This window comes from Sorex araneus, chromosome 4 (assembly GCF_027595985.1).
Source record: "Sorex araneus isolate mSorAra2 chromosome 4, mSorAra2.pri, whole genome shotgun sequence".
In the NCBI taxonomy this organism is placed as follows: Eukaryota; Metazoa; Chordata; class Mammalia; order Eulipotyphla; family Soricidae; genus Sorex; species Sorex araneus.
This window is the reverse complement of record NC_073305.1, coordinates 35541101-35568854: the sequence shown is the minus strand read 5'-3', so window position 1 is coordinate 35568854 and position 27754 is coordinate 35541101. Positions and strand designations below refer to the sequence as shown.

General features: G+C 44.5%; 1 protein-coding gene across 3 annotated transcripts in view; it reads left to right on the top strand.

The window, feature by feature from the left end:
* TRANK1 (tetratricopeptide repeat and ankyrin repeat containing 1) overlaps positions 1-27754 on the top strand; it is a 122879-nt gene that overhangs the window by 69561 nt on the left and 25564 nt on the right. For all 3 annotated transcript variants that reach the window (XM_055135001.1, XM_055134999.1, XM_055135000.1), the window contains 6 exons: positions 14125-14286; positions 16646-16900; positions 18559-18726; positions 19373-22228; positions 26050-26249; positions 26524-26661. In XM_055135001.1, coding sequence (XP_054990976.1) covers positions 14125-14286; positions 16646-16900; positions 18559-18726; positions 19373-22228; positions 26050-26249; positions 26524-26661 — 3779 coding nt within the window. The remainder of the gene's footprint in view (positions 1-14124; positions 14287-16645; positions 16901-18558; positions 18727-19372; positions 22229-26049; positions 26250-26523; positions 26662-27754) is intronic.

Below are 27754 nucleotides of genomic sequence, written 5' to 3'. Positions count from 1 at the left end.
ACTAACATTGATTTATAACACTATACAGGTTTAAAATAAAAAGTCTTGTAAATCAGCATCTGTATACTCACTACCAAAGGTCTAGTTTCCATCTGTCACCATAGAGTTGATCCCCTTTTAGCCAGTTCACACGCACTCTTTCACCTTCTCCTCAGGTAATCCCTATGGATTTTTGTTTGTTTTTGAGCCACAACCTGCAGTGCTCAGGGTTTACTTTATTCTAAGACATCACATCCTGGCAGGACTCAGGGTGCTGGGATTGAATCCAGGTTGGCTACATGTGCGGCAACCCACATTCACTGTACTGTCTCGCTGACTCCATCACTAATTTCGTACATATATACACATACGTACATATATACATATATGTATGTAGCACTGTGGCAGTGTTGTCCCGTTGTTCATCAATTTGCTTGAGCAGGCACCAGTAACATCTCCATTGTGAGACTTGTTACTGTTTTTGGTATATCTAATACGCCACGGGTAGCTTGCCAGGTTCTGCTGTGCAGGCAGGATACTCTCTGTAGCTTGCTGGGCTCTTCTAGAGGATGGAGGAATCGAACCCGGGTCGGCTGCATGCAAGGCTAATGCCCTACCTGCTGTGCTATCTCTCCAGTCCATATATGTATGTACATACATACATGTGTGTATATATATCTCACATCTTCTTTGTGTACTTCTTTTTTGATAGTTACTTGCATTCTTTCCAAGCCTTGGTTCTTGTGAATGATATTGGAGTTTTTTTTCTTTTTGGAGTGAAATTGGGTGTGCATATCCCTACATCATCAATGCGTATTTCATGATAGATGTTTTTTGCAGAATTTGTTTTTACTAAAAAGTTGCTGATGTTGTGTGAGCTTTAAAAAAACTTCCCTAGTATTACTTAAAAATTACCTATTATATAGGGCAAGAAAGATAAGGTGCTTGCTTTGCATGCAACCAATCCTGGTTCGATCCTTGGCACTGCGTATGGTCCCTTGAGCAGTGCCAGGGGTTACTCCTAAGCACCAAGCCAGGAATAACTCCTGAACACCATCAGGTGTGGCCCCACCACTCCAAATAATCTATTACTAAATTGTCTTTGGTGCAAGATTAGGATGCAAGAAATGCTTGTGAATATATGTTAAGAATGTGGTGTAATACAAGATATCTCTTCAAACTAGTACTTTTGTATTTTTTTGAATACCCAGAGGTTAGGTAACTGGATTATATAGTTCTAATATTAAGTGAGTAATTTCCATACTATTTTCCATAATGACTTCACTAATTTCCATTCCTAACACTCATGTGAAAGAGTTCTCTTTTTCCCACATTCTTGCCAATATATACCACGCATTCCTAGATGTGATATCTTAGAGGTGATATCTCACTAATGTTTTGATTTTTTTTTCTTAATAATAAGAGAGTGGATATATTTTCATGTACTTGTTGGCTATCTAAATGTATACTTTGGAGAAGTGGCTATGTAATAAGAGAGGTGAAGTGACTATTGAGATACTTTGCCTACTTCTTTTTAGCTTTATGAGTTGTTTTTTTTTTTTTTGTATTTTATTTTATTCTGGGAACTGCCAGTCAGTGCTCAGGGGACCACCACCGACAATTTCTCTGCCAGCTGGGCTACTGGTTCAATGCAGAACCTGACAGTGTCATTCTGCTTGGGCCCTATCATGCTGGGGATTACCTTGGACTGCCCCAGCTGTGCTTGGAGGCCTCCAGGGCTGCACCCAGAGAAGCTTAGGGGACCATGTGGCGCTGTGGCTCAGACTGCATCACCTAGCATGTGCCCTAACCACTGTACTCTCTCTTGGCCCCCTTTTTTTTTCTTTTTGGGTCACACCTGGCGATGCACAGGGGTTACTCCTGGCTCTGCACTCAGGAATTACCCCTGGAGGTGCTCAGGGGACTATATGGGATGCTGGGAATCGAACCCAGGTCGGCTGCGTGCAAGGAAAACACCCTACCCGCTGTGCTATTGCTCCAGCTCTCTTGGCCCCTTTTATATTTTATAGCATGTATATGACTTGCAAATATCTTCTGTCATTTGTTTTGCTTTTTTAATTTTGATATTTTTGATATCAAAACTTTTGGATTTGAATTGCTCACTTTTGCCTTGGAAACAATATCCACAAAGATCTCAGTAAGGCTGCTGTTGACTACCTCTGTTTTTTCTATGTGTTTAATGATTTCAGGTTTTATGTTCAAGTCTTAAGTCCATTTTGAGGTCGTTTTTCCAGGTTGCCTATATGCAAGGAAAGTGGCCTACTTGCTCTGCTATCAATCACTCTTGCCCCCTACTTTCATTCTTTTGTAAGTAACTGTCTAGTCTTCACCAACATTATTTATTGAAAACACTTTCCTTTGTCTTATTTAAAAAATACTTTTAGCTCCTTTTTCAAATTAGCTGTCCCTACATGTACAGGTTCATTTCAGGCTCTTAATGTTGTTCCAGTGACCTCTGTGTGTGTGTGTGTGTGTGTGTGTGTGTGTGTGTGTGTGTGTGTGTGTTTATAATCCTAATACTTTTCTGTTTGATTACTATCACTTTGTAGTATAATTTGAAATCTGTAAGCATGATTCCTTTATTTTTCTTCCTTTTTTCCTCAGGATTATTTTTGGCTATTTGCGGTCTTTTGTAGTTAAATACATCTATAGCGTTCTATTTTATTCTACAAGGAATTCCATTGGGATTTTTCTAGGGATTACATGGAATCCATGGATTGACTTGATTAAAATGGCTTTTTTGGTTGTTTTGTCTTTTGGTGGCGATATCTCTCAAGTGCTCTCCAGGAGACCCAGGTATCCCTCCAAGTTATTCACAGCTAGCAGGTCTAATAATTTAACATTCATGGCCACGCTGGCAGTGCGCAAGCCACAGTGCTGTCCCAGTGGTACTTGGAAGTACCATGCAGTGCATGCAAAGCATATGCCTTTAGCCCCTGTACTATCTCTTTGATCCTTTATTTATTATTTATTTATTTATTTATTTTTTTGCTTTTTGGGTCACACCCAGCAATGCACAGGGGTTTCTCCTGGCTCATGCACTCAGGAACTATTCCTGGCGGTGCTGGAGGACCATATGGGATGCTGGGAATTGAACCCAGGTCGGTCGTTTGCCCTGCCCGCTGTGCTATCACTCCAGCCCCCTCTTTGATCCTTTAAAATTGCCACTTTAAAATATTAATTATTCCAAACATCAGTTTTTCTCAGTGAAAAGACTTTTCAGTTTACAGGTTTTTTTTTTTAATCACCTATTCTAACTTAATTCCTGTGCATTTTATTATTTTTGTGTAGCTTTTCATGAGACTATTTTCTTGATTTCCCTTTCTTTCTGATAGTATATCATTTAGCCCAATGCCCATTGGGCTACACTAGCACTCGACAGGGACAAATGGGGACGTTACGGGTGCCCGCTTGAGCAAATCGATGAGCAACAGGATGACAAAAGATACAAATGATATAGTTTATGTAGAAATGCAACTAATATTTGTATGTTGGTTTTGTGGCCTGTAACTTTACTGTATTTATTATTCATAATAGGTTTTTTTTACAGAACCTTTGACTTTCCTTATATAAACTATTACCTGCAAATAATGTTGATTTTATGTCTTCTCTTTTTTTTTTCTTGTAAATTGCTGTGATGAGACTTCCAATACTTTGTTGAATAGTAGTGATGATAGTGGACATCTTTATTTTGGTTTTTCTCTTAGAGAAAAAGCTTTCAGTTTTTCACCACTGAGCATAATGTAGACTGATCTTTACTGTGTTGGGGTAAAGACACCGTAATTTCCTTTTAAGCCCATTTTATTTTACTTTTTGGGCCTGGGGGGAGCTGGATCACTCCTCGGTGAAGTGTTTGAGCCCATTATCAAAGCAGAGTCTGATGCATAAAGACAAGTTTGTTACTTCCATGCCATCTTTATACCCCATTGAGCATTTTTTTATGGTCATAAATAGATTTTGGATCTTGTCAGGTGATTGTTCTGAATCTGTCAAAATGATTGTATGATTTCTGTCCTTCCTTTTATTGTGATATGTCCACATTTACTGATTTGCATATGTTGAGCTATAATTCCATCCCTGTACTAGATGTTGCTTAAATTTGGTTATTATCCTCTGAGAGAGAGAGAGAGAGAGAGAGAGAGAGAGAGAGAGAGAGAGAGAGAGAGAGAGAGAGAGAGTGTGTGTGTGTGTGTGTGTAAGCCATATGTGTTTGTCACAACTAGCTGTTCTCAAGGGGTATTTCTGTATCTCTACACAAAAGTGTTTCCTGGCAATGCTCAGAGATCCAGCTGGGTTGCTGGTGATTGAACAGGGGTCTGCCACATGCATCTTAACTTTCATACTATATCTCTGGCCCAGATTCTTTTAATGCTGAATTTGTTTGCTAAAATTTTGTCAAAGATGTTCATGTCCATGTTCATCTGAGATTATTAGTCCATAGTTCTGTCATTTTAAGTTTTTATTAAAGCACATGATTTACAAAGGTATTATTAGTTGATGCATAAGAGAGCCTGGCAAGTTCCCTGTGGCGTATTCATATGCCAAAAACCAGTAACAATGCTGGGTCTCATTCCCCTGACCCTGAAAGAGCCTCCAATGCGGCACTGTTGGGAAGGATGAGTAAAGAGAGGTTTCTAAAATCTCAGGGCTAGGACGAATGGAGACGTTACTAAGACCACTTGAGAAAATCTACGATCAATGGGATGATGATGATGATGAGTTCTATCATCAGTGTGTGATTTGCCTCGTTTGGGAATCAAGGTAATGTTGAAATAAGTTGGGAAGCATTTTCTACCCTTGAATTTTTTGAGAGTTTGTAAAGGATAGTTATTTCACTTTCCTTGAATGCTTGATAGAATTCACCAGTGAAGTTATCTGGTTCTGGAATTTGTTTTTAGAGAGGATCTTGATTATCATGTCAGTTTAGTTGTAGTGATAAGCCTATTCAGATTTTTCCCCTTTTTTTGATTTTTTTTAAATAAATGATGAAATACTAAGAATTCATTGTTTTATGGTCTTGTCAAAAATTTCCATAGATGAAATGCAATCTTTGAATATCTGCTAATTCTGAAAATGCCTCATTTTCAGATGTTCAGGGTCTGACACTTATTTCTTCTCTCTTCTTCACCAAATAAACATTGTGGCCCAGGTTTTAGAACCGAGGCAGGAGACTCTGTAGAGTTGGAGCCTGTCTTCTATCTGTACTTCAGCTGTAGTCGCTTGGAGCAGAGTGCACATGTGAAGGCTGTGGTTAGACTCACTGGGTCATTTGTGAAGGCAGCAGATGTGGTGAAGCCTAGAGTCCACGGGGCTCATTGAATGTTTGCTTTAAAGTATCTCAGATCACTAACTGTGAAAGATTTTCTTATCACTCTAGAGGAATATTGGAAGACTGTCTAGAAATGCTGAGTTTAAGAATCGAAAGAAATCAATGAAAACAGTAAAAGGAGGATCACAGTTATAAGGAACAGCTGGCAATGTGGAGTCACTTCCCAAAGTACTCCTAGTCACCGAACCTGTAAGGGAGTTCGATCTCGGAGTTGATCTTTGTGCAGAACTATGTTTTAAACAGTGTTGCCCACATGGCTGTCTGCATACATTTCCCTCCCTTAGATTTCGCCACTTGCGCAAACATTAAATTCTCAGTGAAGATTAGGCTTTAAGATTAATATTTAAGAGTTAAGATTAAGATTTAAGACCGGTACCATCCTCCGGTGTAATTTTTTATAACAATGGAAATGTTCTATATCTGTCCAACATGGTAGCCATTAGTCACATATTATTATTGAGTACCTGGAAATATTTCTTGCTAACTAGCTTTTTTCTTGTTGTTGTTTGTGGTGCTGGAGATTGAACCCAGGATTTCAAATATGAGACATGTACTCTACCACTGAACTACATCCTATCCCCTTATTTAACTTTATTTATTTATTTATTTATTTATTTATTTATTTATTTTTTTTTTGCTTTTTGGGTCACACCCGGCAATGCACAGGGGTCACTCCTGGCTCATGCACTCAGGAATCACCCCTGGCGGTGCTCAGGGGACCATATGGGATGCTGGGATTCGAACCCGGGTCGGCCGCGTGCAAGGCAAACGCCCTACCCGCTGTGCTATCGCTCCAGCCCCAACTTTATTTTTATTTAATTAAGCTAGTGGGTTACTGTAGTAGACAATGTTTCTAGACTTAGTCCCAGCATGGTCTTTCTCTCTCTAGAGTAGTAACTGATAAAACGGTTGGAAGGAGTAACGAAGGGAGGTCTGGGAATAAAGGTAAGCCTCTGTTCACAAAAATGAAAGAGGCATTACTCTCCATAGTCACCTATTAGTGGTAAGATGGAAAATTATTTTGGGGAGTAGCTGCAATGTGGATTGCTATCCTTGTTCCTTACAAAAGTTCAAACTGATGGTTGTTCTTTCATCTGTGGTCCTGAATACCTTTAGGAGAGCAAGAATTTGTATCTATTGACGAATGAAAGTTCTAATTTACAGACAAAGATAAAAGCAGTTTTTACCCTGGGTTCTTACTGTGCCCTGTTTTGATGGTAATGATGGTGCTGATTCTCTTTGCCATCTAAGTGAGAGAGAAAATTTAGGGAAGCAAGCGGCTTGCTAAAATTTTCTGTTTTCTAAAGCAATTTCCTAACAGTTAACCTGCACAAGAATCCTTTGGAAACCTGAAATGCAGATTTTGATTGTGCAGGTTCAAGCAAGATCCAAGATTCTGCATTTCTCATTGGCTGCCAGGGGATCCCCACTTGAGGAGGCAGGATGGCGGTGGGCAGAAAAGCCAGGATTACATAACTCTCTTTACCCACTACTCCTGGCCAACACCAGATGGCAGCACATGCCCCTTCTCTGTCAGCTGTTGCTCTTTCCTCAGGACCAAGAACAAGATCTGCCTTTGTTTTTCTTAGTTGTTTGTGTCTGTTTCATCAGTGCCTTTTAGGGTGTGAACAGATCCATTCGTATCTCTGAAGCTTCTCTCTTCTTTCTGGTTCTGACGTGGGGCGCTAGCTGCTCTCTGTTCTGCCCGTGCAGGCCCCCGCAGCACAGGATTCAGGGTACACTGGAACCTTCTCTCTGTGCTGATTTCTTCCATCGATGCCCTGTGACTCAGAGGCCATGATTCATCATCTTTACAGCCCCCAGCTCAAACAGTAGTGGCCTGTTCCCAGCCAGTACCGGCATGGGGTATTGACTTAAATACCATCTCCCTGATAGTTTCCCTGTTTAATCAAAGCAGAATATTTTCCTAAAAGAAAATCTGCAAAATACATGAAAGGAAAATAAGACTACCCCTACAGCCATCTGCCTGAAAAAAAAATGTATTTGTGATTTGGTAATTTTATACACATCGATAATTATGCATTTAAATTTTCTTTGATAAAAATGATATATTTGAATTGATAAAAATCCATGTAATAAAACAGTTTTACTGTTTTTTATTTTGAAAGGTAGATTTAAATTAAAAAATCTGTTTAAAGGTGATGATGTCTGTTTTCTAACACTGCAGAGTCCAGTTGTAGTTAAGCTCTCTTAATTTTTATCTCAAATATACTTAAATATTTGTTAAGAATGAGCATTGTAGAACTTCTCTCTCTCTCTCTCTCTCTCTCTCTCTCTCTCTCTCTTTGCGGCTTTTTGGGTTATTCCTGGTGATGCTCAAGGGTTACTCCTGGTTCTGCACTTAGGAATTACTCCTGGCAGTGCTTGGAGGATCCATATAGAATGCCAGGGATCAAACCCAGGTCAGCCACATGCAAGGCAAATGCCCTAACTGCTGTACTGTCACTCTGGCCCTTTGTAAACATTTTTATTTTTATTTTTTTAATTTTTATTTTATAAGTTAGTTAATATTTGTTTACATTTAATATTCAAACACCAATCCCACCACCATTATACCTTCCCACCACCAAATTCGGGATGTTTCCATCCCAAAGCCCCAATCCCTGTCCCAAAACACAACCGAAAGAAGGTATTTTGTGTTGTCTGTTATGAAGAACTGCTGAACATGCTCACACAAAAAGTGTTCATATAGGAAACAGTGTGAAGATTGTTCTATTTTGGCAGGAGTCATTAAGACATTCTATAGGATATCACTAATATGTTGTTAAAGTGTGGGTGATGTGAGCCTTGGTATATATATGTATATATATAAATATATGAAAATATGTTTACATGCATATATACATACTTTCCTCTATGATTTGTTGCTGTGGTAATTATGGAGAATGGGTAGAGAGTGTCTTATGATGTGTTGTGGCCGTGCAGTTTGTTCACATATTCCAGGAATATGTTCACTTATGTGTGAGGCTTGGTCCGTATGTGGGGAGTAGCCTGGAGCGTGGTAGTGGTTGGGTTTTGGAGTTCGGCTGCCGGGGCTGGGTCCCTTGGGGCGGGGAGGGCTCTTATCTGCCCCCTTCTGGGGCACCTCAAGTGAAACAGCCTGGCGCAGAGGCTGGTGGCATGGCTGTTGGGGCCTCATCTTATGCTCCCTTCCGAGAGAAGCAGTCCTGTGATCTGGGTGGTGGCCAATGACGAGATTATCTGGCGCTGGCAGGAGGTGGCTTATGGGCATGACCCCTGGGTCACCGGAGACTGGGGGAAATGGGCAGAGGACCTCTGTGCCTGGGTCCTGTTGAGCCCAGAGCACAAGGTCACAAAATGTCGTATTACCTGGGTTCCATGGGACTTCACTTTCACGGAGTCCGGTGGCATGACTATGCGGGCCTCATGTTATGCTCTGTAGAACATTCTTTTTTTTTCTTTTTGGGTCACACCCGGTGATGCACAGGGGTTACTCCTGGCTCTGCACTCAGGAATTACCTCTGGCGGTGCCCAGGGGACCATATGGGATGCTGGGAATCGAACCTGGGTCGGCCGCGTGCAAGGTGGTTATTGCTGTGCTATTGCTCCAGCCTCTCTGTAGAACATTTTTATTTTATTTTATTTTTAAATTTAAATTTTATTGAATCCCTGTGAGATAGTTACAAGGTTACAATCACACAATGATCAAACAGCCATCCCTCCACCAGTGCATATTCCCCACCACCAATATCCCCGATATTACTCCTCCCACCTTCCTCTGCCTCCATGGAAGACAGTATTCCCCATAAACTCTCTCTGCTCTTGGCCTTTACAGCTTGCAACGCAGACACTGAGAGGTCATCATGTTTGGTCCATTGTCTACTTTCGGCACATATCTCCCATCCCGACCGATTCCTCCAGGCATCATTTTCTTAGTTATCCCTTCTCTATTCCATCTGTCTTCACCCCTCCGCTCATGTAGCTATGTGGCAATCCTCCTGGCCCTTGTATCTACTGTCCTTGGATGTCAGTCTCATGTGATGTTATTCTATACTCCACAAATGAGTGCAGTCATTCTATGTCTGTTCCTCTCTTTCTGACTTATTTTACTTAGCATGATACTCTCCATGTCTATCCATTTATAAGCAAATTTCATGACTTCATCTCTCCTAACAACTTCATAGTATTCCATTGTGTAGCTGTATCAAAGTTTCTTTAACCAGACATCAGTTCTAGGATACTTGGGTTGTTTCCAATTTTTGTGATTTCCAATTAATGTGAACAGTGCTGCAATGAACATATAGGTACAGCTGTCATTTCTACTGAGCTTTTTTTCGCATCCTCGGGATATATTCCCAGAAGTGGTATTGCGGGGTCCTATGGAAGCTCCACTTCTAGTTTTTGAAGGACTGTCCATACTGTTTTCCAGAAAGGCTGGACCAGTCGGAATTCCCACCAACAGTGAAGGAGCATCCCTTTCCCCCACATCTGCGCCAGCACTGGTTGCTTTTGTTCTTTTGAATGTGTGCCAGTCTCTGTGGTGTGAGATGATATCTCATTGTTGTTTTGATTTGCATTTCCCTGATGACTAGTGATGTGGAGCATTTTTTCATGTGCCTTTTGGTCATTTGTTTTTCTTTTTTGAGGAAACTTCCGTTCATTTCTTCTCCCCATTTTTTGATGGGGTTGGAGATTATTTTCTTATACAATTCTACTAGTGTCTTGTATATCCTGGATATTAATCCCTTATCAGATGGGTATTGGGTAAATAATCTTTCCCATTCTGTGGGATCTTTCTGTATTTTGGTCACTGTTTCTTTTAAAGTAGTCCCATTTGTTTATGTTTGCTTCCAGTTGCATGGTCAGTGCTGTTTCATCCTTAAAGACGCTTTTTGCTTCAATGTCCTAGAGAGTTCTGCCTACATTTTCCTCTATGTACCTTATAGATTTATGTCTGATATTGAGGTCTTTAATCCACTTTGATCTGACTTTTGTGATCTGGCATTAGACAGAGGTCAGAGTTCAATTTTTTGCAGGTAGCTATCCAGTTTTCCCAGCACCATGTAGAACATTTTTAAAGAGAAAGATTTTATATAAACTGTGTTATAATTACACAGGGACTTTTTTTTTGTTTTTTGCTTTTTGGGTCACACCCGGCAGTACACAGGGGTTACTCCTGGCTCTGCACTCAGAAATTACCCTTAGCAGTGCTCAGGGGGCCATGTGGGATGCTGGGATTTGAACCCAGGTTGGCCGTGTGCAAGGCAAACACCCTTCCTGCTGTGCTATCGTTCCAGCCCCTACACAGGGACATTTTTCACATTTTTTCTTTTTTCTGGTTTTGGTTTGCTTTCTTATGTAGTATTTTTTTTTAAGAAAGATTCATTGCTTTTGGGCCTTGCCTGATTATTCTCAGGGCTTACACCTGTCTCTGTGTTCAGTGATCACCCTTGCTGGTGCTTGTGGACACTATGCAGTGCCAGGAATTGAACGTGGGTCAGCCACGTGCAAGACAAGTGTGTCACTATCTCTGTACTGTACTGATAGTGCTGTACTATATTTCAGGCCTGAAGAATTCATTTTAAATGATTATACACGCAAATATTCACATGTTTTTCTTGTCTTTTATTAAGACTAGAAAATTTAGAAAAAATAGAGAAGTTTGGAGTAGTAAGTCACCCATTTATATCCAGTTTATCATTGTTGTCTTTTAGCATCTTTTCTCCTATGTGATTTTGGGTTGTTGGCATCATTCTCTGACTTCTTTCCTGGTGCCTGTTCTGCTCTTGAACTGCCTTTGCAACTATTCTGAATCACAAAACCATGCTTTCATTTTACAACTGTATCTAATTCTCTCTGTTGTCAAGCTAAGTCTGTTTCTGTTTCGGTTCCAGTTTCATGTTAGTTTCACATTAAACTAATTTCTTGGGTACAGTAGTAATAGTCACAGAAAGTGGTCACAGTTTTTGTTACAGTTTTAATAGTCACAGTTCAAGCAAGAGGCAGGAAGATAGAGGCAGATCTCATTTGCTAGAAAGTGAAGAAAGAGTCCTTTTTAATCGAGGATCCTGTCTTCCTGTACTGTGAGTTTTCACGGTTTTTTCACGGTTTCCTGTGTCTGCATATAGGACAAGGATGGGAGGATTGAGTTGCAGAGTGCCGGTGCACCACCCAGTCTCATTGGGGTGGGCTTCCAGCTGAGGTGGAGCCAGATGGTTTTCGTTTCTGTATCTGGAGGATGTATGAGAGTGTGTCCTCTGTCCCGCACCTGATGCTCTATCACTCTAGACCACTGGGCATTTGTCCCGGAAGTTGCTGTGTGTGTGTTTCCCTGGTCTGTTGAAACTGCCTTGATCTGTTGAAAGGTGACCCAGGTGTGTGCTAAAATGCACAGTGAGTAATGTTGGGGTCCTTCTTGGGTCCCCTAGGACTCTTTTCTCTTTGAGTGATCTCTCACATGAGTGTGCCTTTACTTTGAAAAGCCAGCACCCTAGGTTACAAGGAGAACAGTCCATAGGCTGACAGACTCTGTTTTGCCTAAATTACTTCAAACCAGAAGTGCAGGACTAGGAATATAGCTCAGTAGTAGAGTATCTGCCCAGCAGGTATGCAGCCCTGGGAGGAAATCACACCACACCACACCACACCACACCACACCACACCACACCACACCACACCACACCACACCACACGGCTCTATGCTGCACCACACCACACCATACCATACCTCTTCATACTGCACCACACCACACCACACCACACCACACCACACCACACGGCTCAGTGCTGCACCACACCACACCATACCGCTCCATACTGCACCACACCACACCATACTGCTTCATACTGCACCACACCACACCAAACCACATCACACCACACGGCACTGCACCATACCACACCGCTCTATACCACACCACACTACACCACACTGCCCCATACTGTACACCATTCCACACCACTACAAATACACCACAAATACCACACCATGCCACTCCACACCAGACTGCAAATACACCACAAATACCATACTACACCATACCACTCCATACTATACTACAAACATACCACAATTACCACAGCACTCCACACCACAGCACTCTACACCACACCATACCACTCTATTCCACTCTATACCATACCACACTGCAAATACTATATACCACAAATACCACACCACTCCACACCATACCACAAATACCATACCACACTATTCCACACTGCACCACACGACAGCACACCATGTCATACCACACCACAAACACCTGGGAACTTAAAACGTCCTAGAGAGGTTGTCATAGTAACATTGATGTGGGAAGTTGAAAGCTCATTTTTCCTTTTCTCGCATAGGGACACTGAGGTGTGACTCATTCTGGAACTCCTCTGGGGGTTCAATCACAGCCACCCTCAGGGACATGGTGAGCCTGAGCTCACAGTCAGGTGGGGGCACCCCCACCATTCCCCCCACCTCCATGGGAGTCCTGTTTCATAAACTACTGGGCCCAGAGCCTTGACTCAGGGTCTGCTGCGGGGGAACACTATGTGAAGCCAGGGTGCATGTAATTGAAAATTTTCTCATTTTTGGATATCCCGTCTATTCTAAAGCATTCCTACCCTATTAAAATATACCAGGTATACCATTGGACATGTGCTCATCTCTCTATGAAATGGTACATTGCTGTGGGTCAGGCCTTTTTCACTGGTAGGAGGAATATCCAGTTCCTCCTCCCTTTGTTTTGGGACCCACAACCAGCAGTGTTCAGGGGATGCTACTCCTAGCACTGTGCTCAGGAGTTATCGCTGGGGATTCTCAGGCCTGGGATTGAAGCAGGGTCAGCAGGATGCAGGGAAAGCTCCTTACCTGCTGTACTAATACTCCAGCCCCAGCACCCACTTTTTAGTATTGTAGTTAAGATAATATTGGTTATAAGACTGTGTTTTGGGATGCAATTCTACACTTCTTCAAATCAGCATGTTTACTGCAACTTGTGAGACCACAGTCATCACAAGAGAACCAATATCCTTCTACCCAGAGTGTTTTCTGAATACATAATTAGACACCAAATAAAAACTTACTTAATTTCAGCATTCTGACCGTGGGTGTTTTCTGCATGATTACTTTTTACAAATCAGCTGAAATAGGAGATAGTATCATCCCACCTTTGGCCATAGAAATAACTGCTCAAGATTTTCTCTGTTGCCTTGTAGATTATTAGCGTTAGAGGTTTGGGTAGATGGCTGTTGCCATGGCATGAATCCGTCTTCCTGCTTCACTTTTCTGAACTAGTCTATCAGTTTCTATAGCAAACTGGCTTCAAATACCAACCACTGATTTTGCTTATGACCCAAACTTTTGCAGGTCAACAGACTAGGCCAAACTAGGCCAACATCTCAGCTAAATTCCTCTACGTCTCAATGCCTGTCGGATCTTGGCTAGGCCCTTTCACAACTCATAGACTACTGGGATGATTCTCAGAAAACTAGCGTGAACCAGTTAGCACAACAGGAATTGGTGACCCAAGAGAGTGAAAAGAATTCCTACAAGACCTCTGGTGCCCAGACTTCAAGCCAGCATGAATGTCACGGCGACTGCATCACATTCTGTTGATACCCACAAGTCAGGAAGCCAGGCCAGGATCGAGGGCAGAAGAGAGGAGGCAGCTTGAGTTCTTCATGGGAGAAGCTGCAGAGTCAGTCATAGGGCGAAGCATGTGCAAACCCAGAGGGTGAATTCTGGTCATACTCGCAGTTATGAACCTTTGGTCTCTGTCTTCAGAAGATTTTTATTTTTTTAACCCACTGTTGTTTTGCAGGACTGAACAATTCGGATGGACCTACTAGTGAGAGTGACATTTTCCAGAAGGCCTTGGAGCAGCTGGTGAAATACTTTAACTCAGGAAACTGGTTATTGCCTAAAAACTTTCAAAAGCATGAAGTGGTTCAGAGGTTCTTGCGCCTTCTTTCTTCTTTGCAAGGTAATTTTTTTCTTACACTATTTAGTTATATTAAAACAGCTTTATGCTCAATAGAGCACTTTTTGCATATATTTAAAAATTAGCTAAAAAGATAAATATAATTTTTCCATATACAAGCATTTAAAAAGATAAAATTGTTTAGTGGAATATGTTACTGACAGTTGAACAACCTGGTGCTAATTTTACGTTTCCTCTTAGAGTTATTCTTTGCCAAAAAATTGTTCAAAAAATACCACAACCATTTCTATACATACTGGCTAATGTTGATATAAATTTTGGTAGAAACTGAATATTAATTTTTCCTCTGAGAGTATTGGGATACTTCTAAAAGAACTTACGTGACAAATTGTTGGTAGTTTGGAAAAATTCAAAAAAAGCCCCAGTAAGTGCAATTTAATATTTTTAAAATCAGCCAATAGTATGGTTTATAGAGCATCACTGCTACCATTATGTGGGGCAGAGAGTTCTCAGTCTTACAGAGAATGCAGAAAGCTGATACTTGGAGGCATTTGCAGCTCAGAGTAGGCAGCAGATCTTAGATTATAAGCTTGGAGTCTTAGCTATACCACTTACCAGGTTTGTGACCTTGAACCAATTACTTAATCCCTTTAAGCTTCCATTGCTTCCTATCTATCTTGACTGGGAAACTAATACGGTGTCTGGCACAAGTAGGAATACCGTTAACTGTTCTGGTGGGTTGAGGTAAGGCGAAGCCACAAATCCATCATTCTTTTTTGGATCTGAGTGTGTCAGAGAAAACTAGCACTCCCAGGCTCTAGGATGGGCCGCCTTGGGAGGGGTCTAGTCATTGAGGACCATGCTATGAGAAGCACCTCTAGGGAGCCTTTTGCTGTAGAAATTTATGCCGTCTGACCTATGACCTGTGAAGACTGTTCTCATCAGTACTTGGGGCTGTAAGCATGAAACACAAAAGTACTGAGTTTTGGTGGGCATCTTGTATTGGAGAGGCCACGGAGTGAGGATGCTGTTTCTCATCTATGCTTGGTGCTTTCTGGTCCATGATCCATGGAGTTTGGGTTTGGGTGTCATGCTATTTTCTCCCACTTTAGTTCAGCTCATTTCTCTTTTTTTTTTTTCCTGATCCTTACTATCATTTCTGAAGTTCTTACCCAACTCTTGTGTCTCTAATCCACTGGATTTCTGGATTTTTTTTCTCTCCACCCCACTCCCTCACCCCTTTCTTCTTTATTTGATTATGAAGAGCTATTTCTATGCAAAGTGACAGGGTTTAAGTTGGCTTAAACCAGGGGGAAAAAGTAGTACTTAATGATTTTGATACTAGGAAAGCCAGACTCAGCTTTAGGTACAGTGGGCTTCAGAGAACTGGCCACCTGACCACCATTGGCAAGCTCCCCTCCCTCCCTCCCTCTTTCTCTGCCTCTTCCCCCCACCCCTCTCTATATCTCCTCTCTGTGTGGCTTTCATTCCCAACCCCCAACTTTATCCAGTGTTTCCAGGCTGCAGACCCATTCTATCCCTCTGTACTTTGAGCAAAAGTTCTTCACTTTTGATAAATATGTGGAAAGCTATTCGTAAGGATCTATTTAGATAGAATATTATTTTACCTTTAAGATATATCATCAGTATGAACTGGGATTACCACTACCCTGTTTGTAGAGATCTGATGTAAACCTGGATCATGTATGGGCCAGAGCGATAGCACAGCAGGTAGGGCATTTGCCTTGCACATGGCCAACCCAGATTCACACCCCGACATCCCATATGGTCCCCCAGCACCGCCAGGAGTTATTCCTGAGTGAAAAGTGAGGAGTAAGCCCTGAGCATTGCCGGGTATTACCCAAAAAGCAAAAAAGAAAAAGAAAAGGAAACAAAAACATGGATCATGTGCAAAATCAACAGTTGAAGTTAAATCATCCTTTCCTCATTACCCTATATTCTTGGTACTGTCTTCTTGTGTTTCAGTGTTCTAGGAGCAGAAATATGCAAAACTTAAGTCAGGTCTTACTTTCTTTTCTTCATTTTTTATTTAGGCTCCATTATTTATAAAAATGTTAATAACAGTCTTGGGCTCTTCCCCTTTCGACTCAATAGAATTCCTGCCCTCCATTTGTTCTTTCTGATGACCCAGCCAGCAATCTGCTCTCCTGGAACCAGCAATACTCTCCTTAGGGTGTTTCTGATCATCCCGAGTAGCTCAGGTTGACTTTCACAAGTCAAGTAGCATACTTGTTAGTTAAGTACTGGCTTCACTTTCCATGGTGCTTAGAACTACTCACTAGTAACCAACTGTTAACGTATATATGGGGATGTAGTTGGTGGCAGAAAACACAGAAGCCTTTTTTTTTTACTGTGTGCTGTATTCTTTTATTTTGAAAAGAAATTCCTCCCGACCTGTTCTGTGACATTAATCATGACTGTGCCAACGCCTTCATCAAGTTTTTACTGGAAAGACAAAAGTGGCCAGAAGTGCTGCTGCTGCTGACTCGCAAAGTGAGTGGGGAGCCCCCGCTCGGAGACTTCGTCCTCCGAGCCTGCTGCTTCTCGGACCTAGACCTCTGCTCTGTCATCCCCCACCTCAGCACTTGGGACCACCGGAGGACCCTGCTTCTGGACCGCCTGATCGATGGAGGAGGTGAGAACCAGCATGGCCATCTTGGAGAGCTGTCCGTGGTTCTGGGCCCCTCGCCTGCCACAGCCTTACTTGCTCTTAGAGGCTCCGTTCAGCCCTTCCTTCTTCCACTGTCCTTTGTCCTGTTTGAGACCCGGGATGGGGCCGGTACCAGAAGTGGTGCTACCCGATAGGAACTCTACAGCTAGGGGTTCTCTCTACTGTCTTCTCTTTTCTCCTGGGTGAGAAGACAGACTGTAAGTGAAGGCCTTTGCGTCTGGATTAACCTCAGTGGTCATGTCCTCCTGGCCTTTTGTGGGCCTTTGCCCCACATACAACTCCATGGCATTCTCTTCCAGTCAGTAGATGGGGACTTAGGCTGTGTGTTTTTAAAGGGATTGTCAAATAATTGGTGGCTAGAAACATCTGTCGCTATAATCAGCACCCACACTTGGCGAGTTGTGTGTCTGAAGTGCACAGACATCCTGCTGGATTGGGTTTTATTTTTATACATATTTAGAAATACCAGCCTCTTCCCACCCTCACCCCCAACCCCCACTGATGCCACTACTAACTGTGCGGCCTTCAGCGTGCTATTTATGCCTGCAGCTCCTCATTTAGGAAATGGGGACGGCAGTAGTCACTCTTTCCTTGGGGATGTTCTGAATAGTAAGTGAGTTTGTGCCTGTGAGCTCCTAGAGGAGCTCCCTGCCAGCGTGGTTGGCTTCAGGCTTTGTGATGAAGGGGAAAGGCCTTCCTGAGGAAGGGCCTTGGGCTCTGCTCTGAGTCCCACACAAAGCTTTTAGCATTGGTTCTCTGCATGCCTTGTGGAAATAGGTGGAATGCCTTCTCCTTTTTATTTCTTCAAACCCGTTTCATTCATGGGGCATTACTAGCCCTGCACCGAACTATGGTGTCAGGGACTTCCTGGTTTTGTTTCTTCAGACAGCAACCACTTAACTGAGCTTGTCCTTGGGATGAACTGCTGGGGACCCAGGACAGAGGGGCATGCGGGAGGTGACATAGGGACAGTGGTTGAGGGCCCTGAGCACTTTGGAAGTGTTTGGCTGCAGTAACTTTGTACATCAATGCTATAAAGGCTAACACTCTCGTAACCAGGATGCCTAAATGATAATACATTTTTTTTTAATTCAAAAAAGAAGAGAGGGGTATAAGTGCACACTGGGATGGGGCCACAGTGCAGGGGACTACCGATGCACAGTGGATGGAGGCCAGGAAGCCTGCAGAGCACACGACATTACTGGGTCTCTGCCCAGAGGAAGGTGAGAGCAGGAGAGATGTCAGGCGAGATAGCGAGATGACATTAGAGAGTCACGCTGGGCATTTTTAGAAGGCTCACAGAAGCAACACAAGTGTCCTGGTCACTGACTCTGTGTTCCCTGCCTTGTGGAACAAGCATGGGGCTTTCATTTGTTGGCCACTCTGAACCCTGTGTAGGACAGGGTCTGTGATCCTGTGCGAGCACCAACTAGGCAGCTGCAGAGGTGGCAGAGGCCAGTGCTGGAAGGAGCTGGACCAGAAACAATGGTGGTGACAAGGGCCTGCTCTTGCCTTGGAATCAGTGGTGGGAGAGCCCCTTCCTTGGGGGAAGGGAGTCCCCCATTCAACCTTTCCCAGGTCTGTAGCAAGAAGGTCTGACAGGTGCCCTTCACCTCCTGCAGCCTTGCCGGAGGGTCTCCAGGAAAGACCCCTCTCCGTGTGCCTCGAACATGAAGACTTCGAGTTGGCTTTTGTTGTGCTGAGCAGGGGCGCAGACCCGCACTTCCTCTCTCTCACGGAAGGCGATACGCCTCTGCATGCAGCACTCCACATCTTCTTAGACATCCAAGGTAAGCCTTACGTTTCTCAGCGTCTTGTCCTTGAGGTGGCTGGCTGGGAGAGCCGATGCTGTGCCTTTTGGTTTTCCCCACGGGGACAATCAGCCATCTGGGGGCAAAGAGTGGGGAAGCTCTCCTCATATCCAAGCCTGTTTGTGTCCCCTGGCCTCTTACCTGCAGCTTGAGATGGACGTGTGATCACTATGAATGGTGGGCACAGGGGGAACATTAGGACCCTTAAGTTTCAGTGTTGGTGGGCTATAGTGGACAAATACAATCCACTTGCTTACACCATTCTCAAGGTTGTTAATGTGAAGTATCTTACTGGACTATTAAAGATAGTTTCAGGCTTCTCAACCTTGGCACTATTGACATTATTATTATCATCATCCAGTTCTGTGAGTCGTAAGGTGGTTTGTAGTATCTCTGCCACCACCTGAAGCTAAATGCCACAAACCCTTCCTTGTTGGAACCTTTGAGGAGCAAAGAGCCTCTGTAGTTGGAAATCACTTTGTTGCTTAATGGATATCACATACTTTGGGGTAGTTGAGGGGAGGGTTCTGAGATGCCCCGGGCTGGCGTCTCTGTCAAATTCAGGAGTCTTCTGTCCCCAGGAAGAACAGCTGAGCACTCACGGGTTTTTGTTTGTGTTTTTCAGTCAACATCGGTTTTAACTTGCTCAGCTACTTGTTGGATCTATTCTGGTACAACCCCACTGAATTTGACTACCTCAACCCCAACGTCCAGGATAGCAATGGAAATACCTTGATGCACATCCTCTTCCAGAAGGGGAAGATGAAGCACACGAGGAAGCTCATCGAGCTGCTGGCAAGGTTTGACATTAACTTGAACCTGAAGAACAAGGAAGGCAAAGATGCACGCCACCGGATCAAGAAGAACGATTCTTTGCTTTTGACCTGGAACAAAGCAGTGACAGAAAACAGGCGGAAGGTCCGGCAGGACCCTGCTGCCCAGCCCCCAGGCAGGTTCTCGAGGCAGGGCACTCCCGGGCACTCGTCACTTAAGGGTCAGGGATCGTTCAAGTCCCCGCCATGCTTTGAAGAGGCTGAGGTCCCGGACAGCTGGGAGAGTCTTCCAGAAGCCCAGCTGAGCAGGCCAGAGGCTGGAGACGCTGGGTCCTGCTCTCTGAGAGACCGCCTTGTGCAGGACATCACGGTTTTGATTCAGCAGGTTGAACTGGAGACATCCCTGCCAGAGAACTGTCCTCAGAGCTCCAAGACTCGCAAAGCAGGGACTGGCACAGAAGTAAAGAGAAGCAAGCTTCAGCAAACCCTGGGGTTGGCAGCCACAAACAGTGGCGAGGATGCCCTTGAGGTAGTGGGGGGCTATGGCCAGACAGGCCCTCTTCTTCCTGCTTGCCTCCTGGGGAGGGAGGGCAGTGAGGAACAGGACGACTGGGGCGTGCAGGAGATTGAGGCTTGTCTCCAGGACTTTGACAACATGACATGGGAGATCGAGTGTACTTCCGAAATGCTCAAGAAGCTGTCCAGCAAGGCCATGACAAAGGTCATAAAAAAGAAGATCATCCTGGCCATCCAGCAGCTGGGGAACGGTGAGTGGACTCAGGGCCTGCAGAAACGTCTGAAGCATCTGAAGGGAAACATCCAGCTCTTTGAGGCCAAGCTCGACAAGGGAGCCCGGATGCTGTGGGAGCTGGCCATCGACTTCTCCCCACGCTGCAGCGAGAACACGGAGAAGATCTTTGCCACAGAGCGGAATGTGCAGTCCGTGGAGAAGTCGGGACGGGTCTACACCGAAATCATTCGCATCTGGGACATCGTGCTGGATCACTGCAAGCTATCTGACTCCATCCGGGCCATCTGCAGTGCCTACGACCGGGGCTTCTCCTGTGTCCTGAGAAAGAAACTGAAGGGCATCAACAAAGGCCGGGTGTCAGCCAACAAGAAAATCCAGAAGCGGATCCCGCGCTGCTACGTGGAGGACACGGAGGCAGAGAGGAGCAGGGAGCACATGAATCCCGAGTACTTCCCGCCTGCCAGCTCAGTGGATACGGAATACAACATCATGAAATTCCACAGTTTCAGCAGCAACATGGCCTGCAACATCCTCAATGACATGACGGCCACTGTGGAGTACCCCTTCCGTGTGGGCGAGCTGGAATACGCTGTGATTGACCTAAACCCCCGGCCATTGGAGCCCATCATCCTCATTGGCCGCAGTGGTACCGGGAAGACCACTTGCTGCCTCTACCGGCTGTGGAAGAAGTACCACGTGTACTGGGAGAAAGCTGATCAGGCAGGCAGTCCGCTCCTCACCAAGCCAATCCTGCCGAGGAGAAGGTTGGAAGTGGAAGCCAGGAGGGAAGGCCCAGGTGCTGAGGAGGAGGAAGAGGAGGAGGAAGAGGAAGGCTCCATCGAAGTGGAAATATCAGACAGCATAGAGGAGGAGCAGGAGAGTGAAGCCGGGGCGGTGGGTGCCAGTGGGGAGCTGGCAGGGCACAGCCAGGAGGCGGACATAGGTCCCGACGAGCTGCCCCAACAGCTGGAGCATTTGCATCAGATCTTCGTGACCAAGAACCACGTCCTGTGCCAGGAGGTGCAGAGGAATTTCATTGAGCTTTCCAAGTCCACCAAGGCTACCAGTCACTACAGGCCCTTGGAGCCCAACGTCTACAAGCTCCAGGACCTGCGGGATGAGAACTTCCCTCTGTTTGTCACCTCCAAGCAGCTGCTCCTCCTCCTGGACGCTTCATTGCCCAAACCCTTCTTCCTGAGGAATGAAGACGGCAGCTTGAAGAGAACAATCGTGGGGTGGTCCGCCCAGGAGGAGCTGAGCATCCCCAATTGGCAAGAGGATGAAGAGGATGCCGAGATGGATGGCGACTGCGGGGAGGAGGATAAAGCCGCAGAGGCACGCACAGGTGACAGTGATCCCCGGGTGTACGTGACATTCGAGGTGTTCACCAATGAAATATGGCCCAAAATGGTCAAAGGGAAAACCTCCTATAACCCTGCTCTCATCTGGAAGGAAATAAAGTCATTTCTGAAGGGGTCTTTTGAGGCCCTCAGTTCCCCCCAGGGGAGTCTCACAGAAGAAGCATATAAGAAACTAGGACGGAAACGGTCCCCCAATTTCAAGGAAGACCGGAGCAAGATCTATAATCTCTTCTGCCTCTATCAGCAGATCAGGTCTCAGAAAGGTTATTTTGATGAAGAGGATGTTCTGTATAACCTGTCCTGCAGGCTGTCGAAGCTCAAGGCGCTCCCGTGGTCTATCCACGAGCTGTACGGCGATGAGATTCAGGACTTCACCCAAGCTGAGCTGGCACTGCTGATGAAATGCATCAACGACCCCAATGCCATGTTCCTCACCGGAGACACCGCCCAGAGCATCATGCAGGGTGTGGCCTTCCGCTTCAGCGACCTGCGCTCTCTGTTCCACTATGCCAGTAGGAACACCACTGACAAGCAGTGTGCCGTCCGGAAGCCCAAGAAGATCCACCAGCTGTACCAGAATTACAGGTCCCACTCGGGTATGTCCAGGCCTGGTTTGCATCCCTCTTGGGGAGGTGGTGGGACAGATGCCCTTGGGCTGCTGCTGAAACCGCAGGCAAGCTCTGGGAAACTTTTTAAAGTGTATCATCTTGGAGTTTGCTAGTAGGTGCCCTGATAAATAAGAGATTGCTCACTTGTCGCCACTGTTCATTCTCAGGTTGATAGTTTAAGCTGTGATTGAGCCCAGTGGATGGCCCTTAAGTAATCACCTTTCAAGGGCCTGCTATGACATGTAGAGGTATTAGGGAATGTTCAAAGTGACGTTTTGGTAAGGCGCTTTGGAAGTCTCTGTGTGTGATAGCCATACACCAGTTGCAAGTCTTCAGTCCTAAACAGCTTCCAAGCAGAAGCACTGATGGGGTGAGAGGGGGAGGGAGGTAATGCACACTCAGGTGCTTTGACTTTGAACCTCAGTTGTTCCTCTTCTGTCTGTCCATAGCCCCTGCCCCACCACTACTCTGTAGCTCTCAGCCTTTGTCTATTTGTCTATTTGCTATTTTGTCATTATGCTTCTCTTTATATCACACACATACAACTTCCTTTATATCCACATGTGAGTGTGAGAAAAATAATACTGGTATTTCTTGCTATTAAAATACAGAAGTACATTTTCACATTGTCTATAATAATTAAATTTTTTTCCCTGTGGTTGGCCAACTGCCTCTGAAAAATTGTTACAAGGGAAGTTCCTCCTCCTAGTTGTTTTTGTATTTGTATTAAAAATTAGTTGGATATTCTTCCTTGGTTGGATTCTGTCTGCGAGACACCAGGCATGCTGTTTATTCATGGTATCTGTGCCTACTTCTCACAGCTCTGCAATGGAGGCATCATTCCCATTGCACCAGAGTGAAGTGAGGTAGAGAGGGCTTCAGTAGCGCCACCCAGTGCCGAATGCTTGCATGTGATCTGCAGAGCACTTTTAAATTCATCCTGTCCTGCACATGTCCCCAAGCAATAGAGACTGTTACTTTGCAGGTTTAGGCACTGGGTTGACCTCCCAGTGGTGCTTAGGATACCCAGGAACCCCTCCCAGCAAATCTTAACTTGTGGTTCCATGCAAGGGGCCATCCAAGAATGCAGTGCTGCTCAGACCCTGTGCTGGTGATTACTCTGGCTATGCTGGCAGTGTTTGGGGACCCCCAGGGCCACACTGAATGATCCTTATAGGCCTCCATGGTGCTCCATGAACACCCAGGGCTGCATCCATCAGCACTTTAGAGATCAATTCTGGGGATCAAACTGGGCTGAGCGCATGCAAGACATATACCTGTACCCCTCTAATATCTTCTGAGCCCCTGGAAACGTTAATGAGACCATACCAGATAAACAGGAAGGAGGTGCCTGTAGCTGGTTTCATGTTATGGTTTTGTTTTGGGTCACACTTAGCAGTGCCCAAGGCTTATTCCTGGCTTTGTGTTTAGGGATCACTCCTGGATTTGGGGTAAATGTAAACAAACTGAGTTGGGGAGGAAGACAGAGAAAAGGGGAGAGAGAGAGAGAAAGAGAGAGAGAGAGAGAGAGAGAGAGAGAGAGAGAGAGAGAGAGAGAGAGAGAGAGAGAGAGAAAGAGAGAGAGCGTGAGCTCGATTGATTAGACTTTTGGCACTGCACGTGGTTCCCTTATAACTGCTGGATGTGACTCAGAATCACTCTCATCTCTCCAAGAGAGATTCATTCACTTAGTAAGTGGAGCATTTGCATTTCTGTCTGCGGTTAGCTTTCTGCTCATGGTTTATTTATTGATTTTAGTGATTTTGTTTTGTTTTGGTCCCACATCTGGTGATGCTGAGGGCTTATTCCTGACTCTGCTCTCATGGATCCCTCTTGGCGGGACTCAGGGGACCATATGGGATGACAGGGATTGAACCTGGGTGAGTGCATACAAGGCAAATAGCTCTACTATTGCTCTGGCCACTCTGCTCATGGTTTTGACTCAGTTTTTTTCTATTTTTTTTTTAGTGAAGGTATGCTGTTGTGAATGCTTTTTATTATTTGATTTTTTTCCTTTTATAATGTGATACTTTAACTCATTCAGACAGTTGCTACGTGAACTAATGCCCCAGCATTTGGATGGAAGACTTGAGTGAATGTGTTTCTCATGTTGAATCAGAAAATAACCTGAATAGATTACTATAGAGAAATTAGGAAACACAAAATTTTGGGAAAGATTCCAAGATACAAGCACTAGTATTAACATTTGTTTCATTTCCTCTGATAGTTATTTTTCTGCATACACAAGATATGTATTTATCACATTCACTTACTATGAAGTGAATATATGCTACCTTAACTGAATAGATTCTTTTATGCTTTTTGAAAGTTGAGATTCACATAGAATATATCTGTTTAGAATGTGCTGTTTGGCTAGTTTTAATATATTCACAAGATGTGCAGCTATTACCGCTAATTCCAAAACACTTTCATTAGCAATCATTACTCATTCTCTGCTCCTGCCATTCATACCTTCCAAAACTACTCATGTTCTCTCAGGTGTGCCTGTTCTGAAAGTTTCATACAAATGGAATCATACAATATGTGACCCTCTGTGTCGGCTTGGCATTTAGTATAATGTTATCCAGGTTCATTCACGTTGTAGCCCATATCAGTACTTCATGTTTATATAAAAATGACTTATCTAGTTCCCTAGAAGTGCATTTAAATGGATCCAAATATTTCCCTGTTGTGAACTCTCCTGAGCCCTTCTTTCATTCTCCCATTACTGCTCTGGCTAGCTCTTGGTGGGGTGGGATCCACATCACCGCTGATTTGCTGAGACCCAGTCAGTTCCACCTGTTTTCATTTTCTGTTCATTTTATACATTGAGTAATATCAGTAAAATTTCCCTTTATTACTTCATAATAGCCATAGAGACATACATGCACATTTCATGATGTTCTACCAGAATCGTAATTTTCTCTCCGGTCTGAGCGGATGGCCTCTGAGAACAGTGGAGGATCTGTATCCAGGCACTTCAAATCCTGCTACTTGCACTTTATAGACTTGGACCTTTGAGTCCGTGTTTGTCAAGACAGGATTGTAGGGTCTGTCTTATTTAGGGAAGTTGTGAGGATTAAGTGGAATAGCTTTTTGAAGGTACCCAGCATCCGGTAGTATTCAGTCAGCATCATTGTGTCTCAGTTTTACCGCACAGTATCTTTGACAAGGTGTGAGATCCAGATGGAAAGCTGTGGTGAAATGTGTTCTCACCGGCTCTGACGTTTCCCCCTTTGTAGGCCTGTTAGGTAGGGAGAACCCTAGTCAAAAGGAGACAGAGGCCTTGGTTGCTGCCCCTCACTAGTATCCAGCTCTGCTATTCCTGTGGGCACTCTGTCCAGCGCTTTGAGCAGCAGTGAGAAGGGCCAGGATAACTCTTGTTTCCTTGTCACTGAAACAAGCCCCTTCTAGTAGTGTTCTAGGAGCCCTGATTCCATTATAAGTTCTTCATGGACTCTTCTTTGGGAGGTGGACTGAGCTCTCATAAAACCGTCTTCCCACAGCAACAACTCTCTCTCCCTCCCTCTCTCTCCCTCTCTTTCCCACTCTCCCCCCCCCCTTGCCTTTCCCCACTGTACCCAGAGTAATACGGCTTGGGGCCAAAGTGTTTCTCATGGGTATTGAGTTTGCAAAATAAAAAAAAGGAAAGAAAAAGAAGTGTATATATATGTATATATATATGTATATATGTATATTCAGAACCAATACTATTTAAGCAAAACCGAAATAAAACTAGAGCAAGCCAACAATAGCAACAACAAAACCCCATCATTTGTACAACCTCTGATGCATCTGTTTAATCCCAGGAATCCTCAATCTAGCCTCTGGAGTGGTGGATTTGCTTCAGTTCTACTTCCCAGAATCTTTTGATCGCCTTCCTAGAGATGCTGGCCTCTTTGATGGCCCCAGACCCACTGTCCTGGAGTCCTGTAGTGTAAGTGACTTGGCAATTTTGCTACGAGGGAACAAAAGGAAAACCCAGCCCATTGAATTTGGAGCCCACCAGGTGAGTATCGTGGGATTGTTGTTTTGGAGTTAAAGGCATTGTGCGAATGAAAAAGCTTGGAAGGACTGGATTATTCCATGAGGTAGAATTCAGTAGACCTGTCCTACAGTATGTCAGTTCCAGAGACAGGCAAGTGACTGACCTGCCTGGCAAATCAACTTCTCTTCTCTTGTGAATACATAAGCAGTCTCCCATAGAAGTAGATTGAGCGTTCCTAGATTTCTCTTTGTAAAACTTGATGTTTTCTTTCTTACTTCCCCTTCCCCCCTCTCAGGTAATCCTTGTAGCTAATGAAACTGCAAAGGAGAAAATTCCAGAAGAGTTGGGGTTGGCACTTGTGCTAACAGTTTATGAAGCAAAAGGCTTAGAATTTGATGATGTCCTCCTTTACAACTTTTTCACCGATTCTGAGGTATGTCATGCTGAATTCTTTGCACATGATGCTTATCTATGTATGAACCTCCTTTCCTGTCCAGGATGGAGAATTTGGAGCTGAGGAGAGGAGAGTTTGCCACCTGTGCCTGTTTCTGCTCTGGAGCACCATGCACTGAGTGTGGGGCTTTGTGTGTTTGGATGTGGGTTTTGACAATGGCTGTGGATTGTTTCACAATGTGTCGTGGGCTGGTTCTCCCCATGCCTTGCCCTGCCCTCTGGCAGGTACCCTCTTCTGAATGCCAAGTGCCAGTTCCTGTTTTTTCCCCCGCTGCCTTATCCTTGACTCCCAAGGATGCTTGTGTTGGAGTGAGCGCTAACGAATGGCTTACAGATGAAGGCAGTGTTAGCCATGGCCGTCCTGGGAGGACAGAATGGGGCAAGGTCAATTCCTAGAAAGAGACAACTCTGAAAGATGGGTGAGGCGTGCTTCCTGTCCACTGGACCAGGTAATGCAGGGGACGAGAACAGCCACCCTCCCAGGAGACACCCTCCGCATGGCTTCGCCACCACTGCTTGCTACCTGTGCAGACATGGGCAGTGAAAGAGTCCCCGGCTGACCCCCCAGTAATCTCCATGCCAGCCCACCACTTGAGTTGGCTCCTGAGTCCCGGGGGTGATCTTTTCCCATGAACTCAATACACTGCGGGTAGATCCCCAACCCCTGGCCTTTGGTGTTGGTTTTCTAGCCACAGGCTTCTCCTCACCTGCCTGTTTTTCAGCAGGGCCTCTGGCTGGCTGGCGGTTTTACAGGGGGATCGCCATCTGGTGACTTATCTGCCATGTCCTGGTCCCACCGCACATGGTGCATGTTTGAAGGGACTGTTTACCATGCCCCACTGTGAAACACTGTTAGCTTTGACACCTTAAAATCTACCGCAGAACTCACAGTTTCAAGGAGTTCTTAGGATTTTTCTGCTCTTCTTAAAGGAAAAAAGAAAACAAAACGCTATTCTGCCTTGCCAGTACCTACCACCAATATTGCTGTGGGCGCTTTACAGTTGGTAAAGTCACTCACTTCATTCTCCATCAACCTGCTGAGGTTGCATGTTTGTTTGTTTCTGATCATCCTT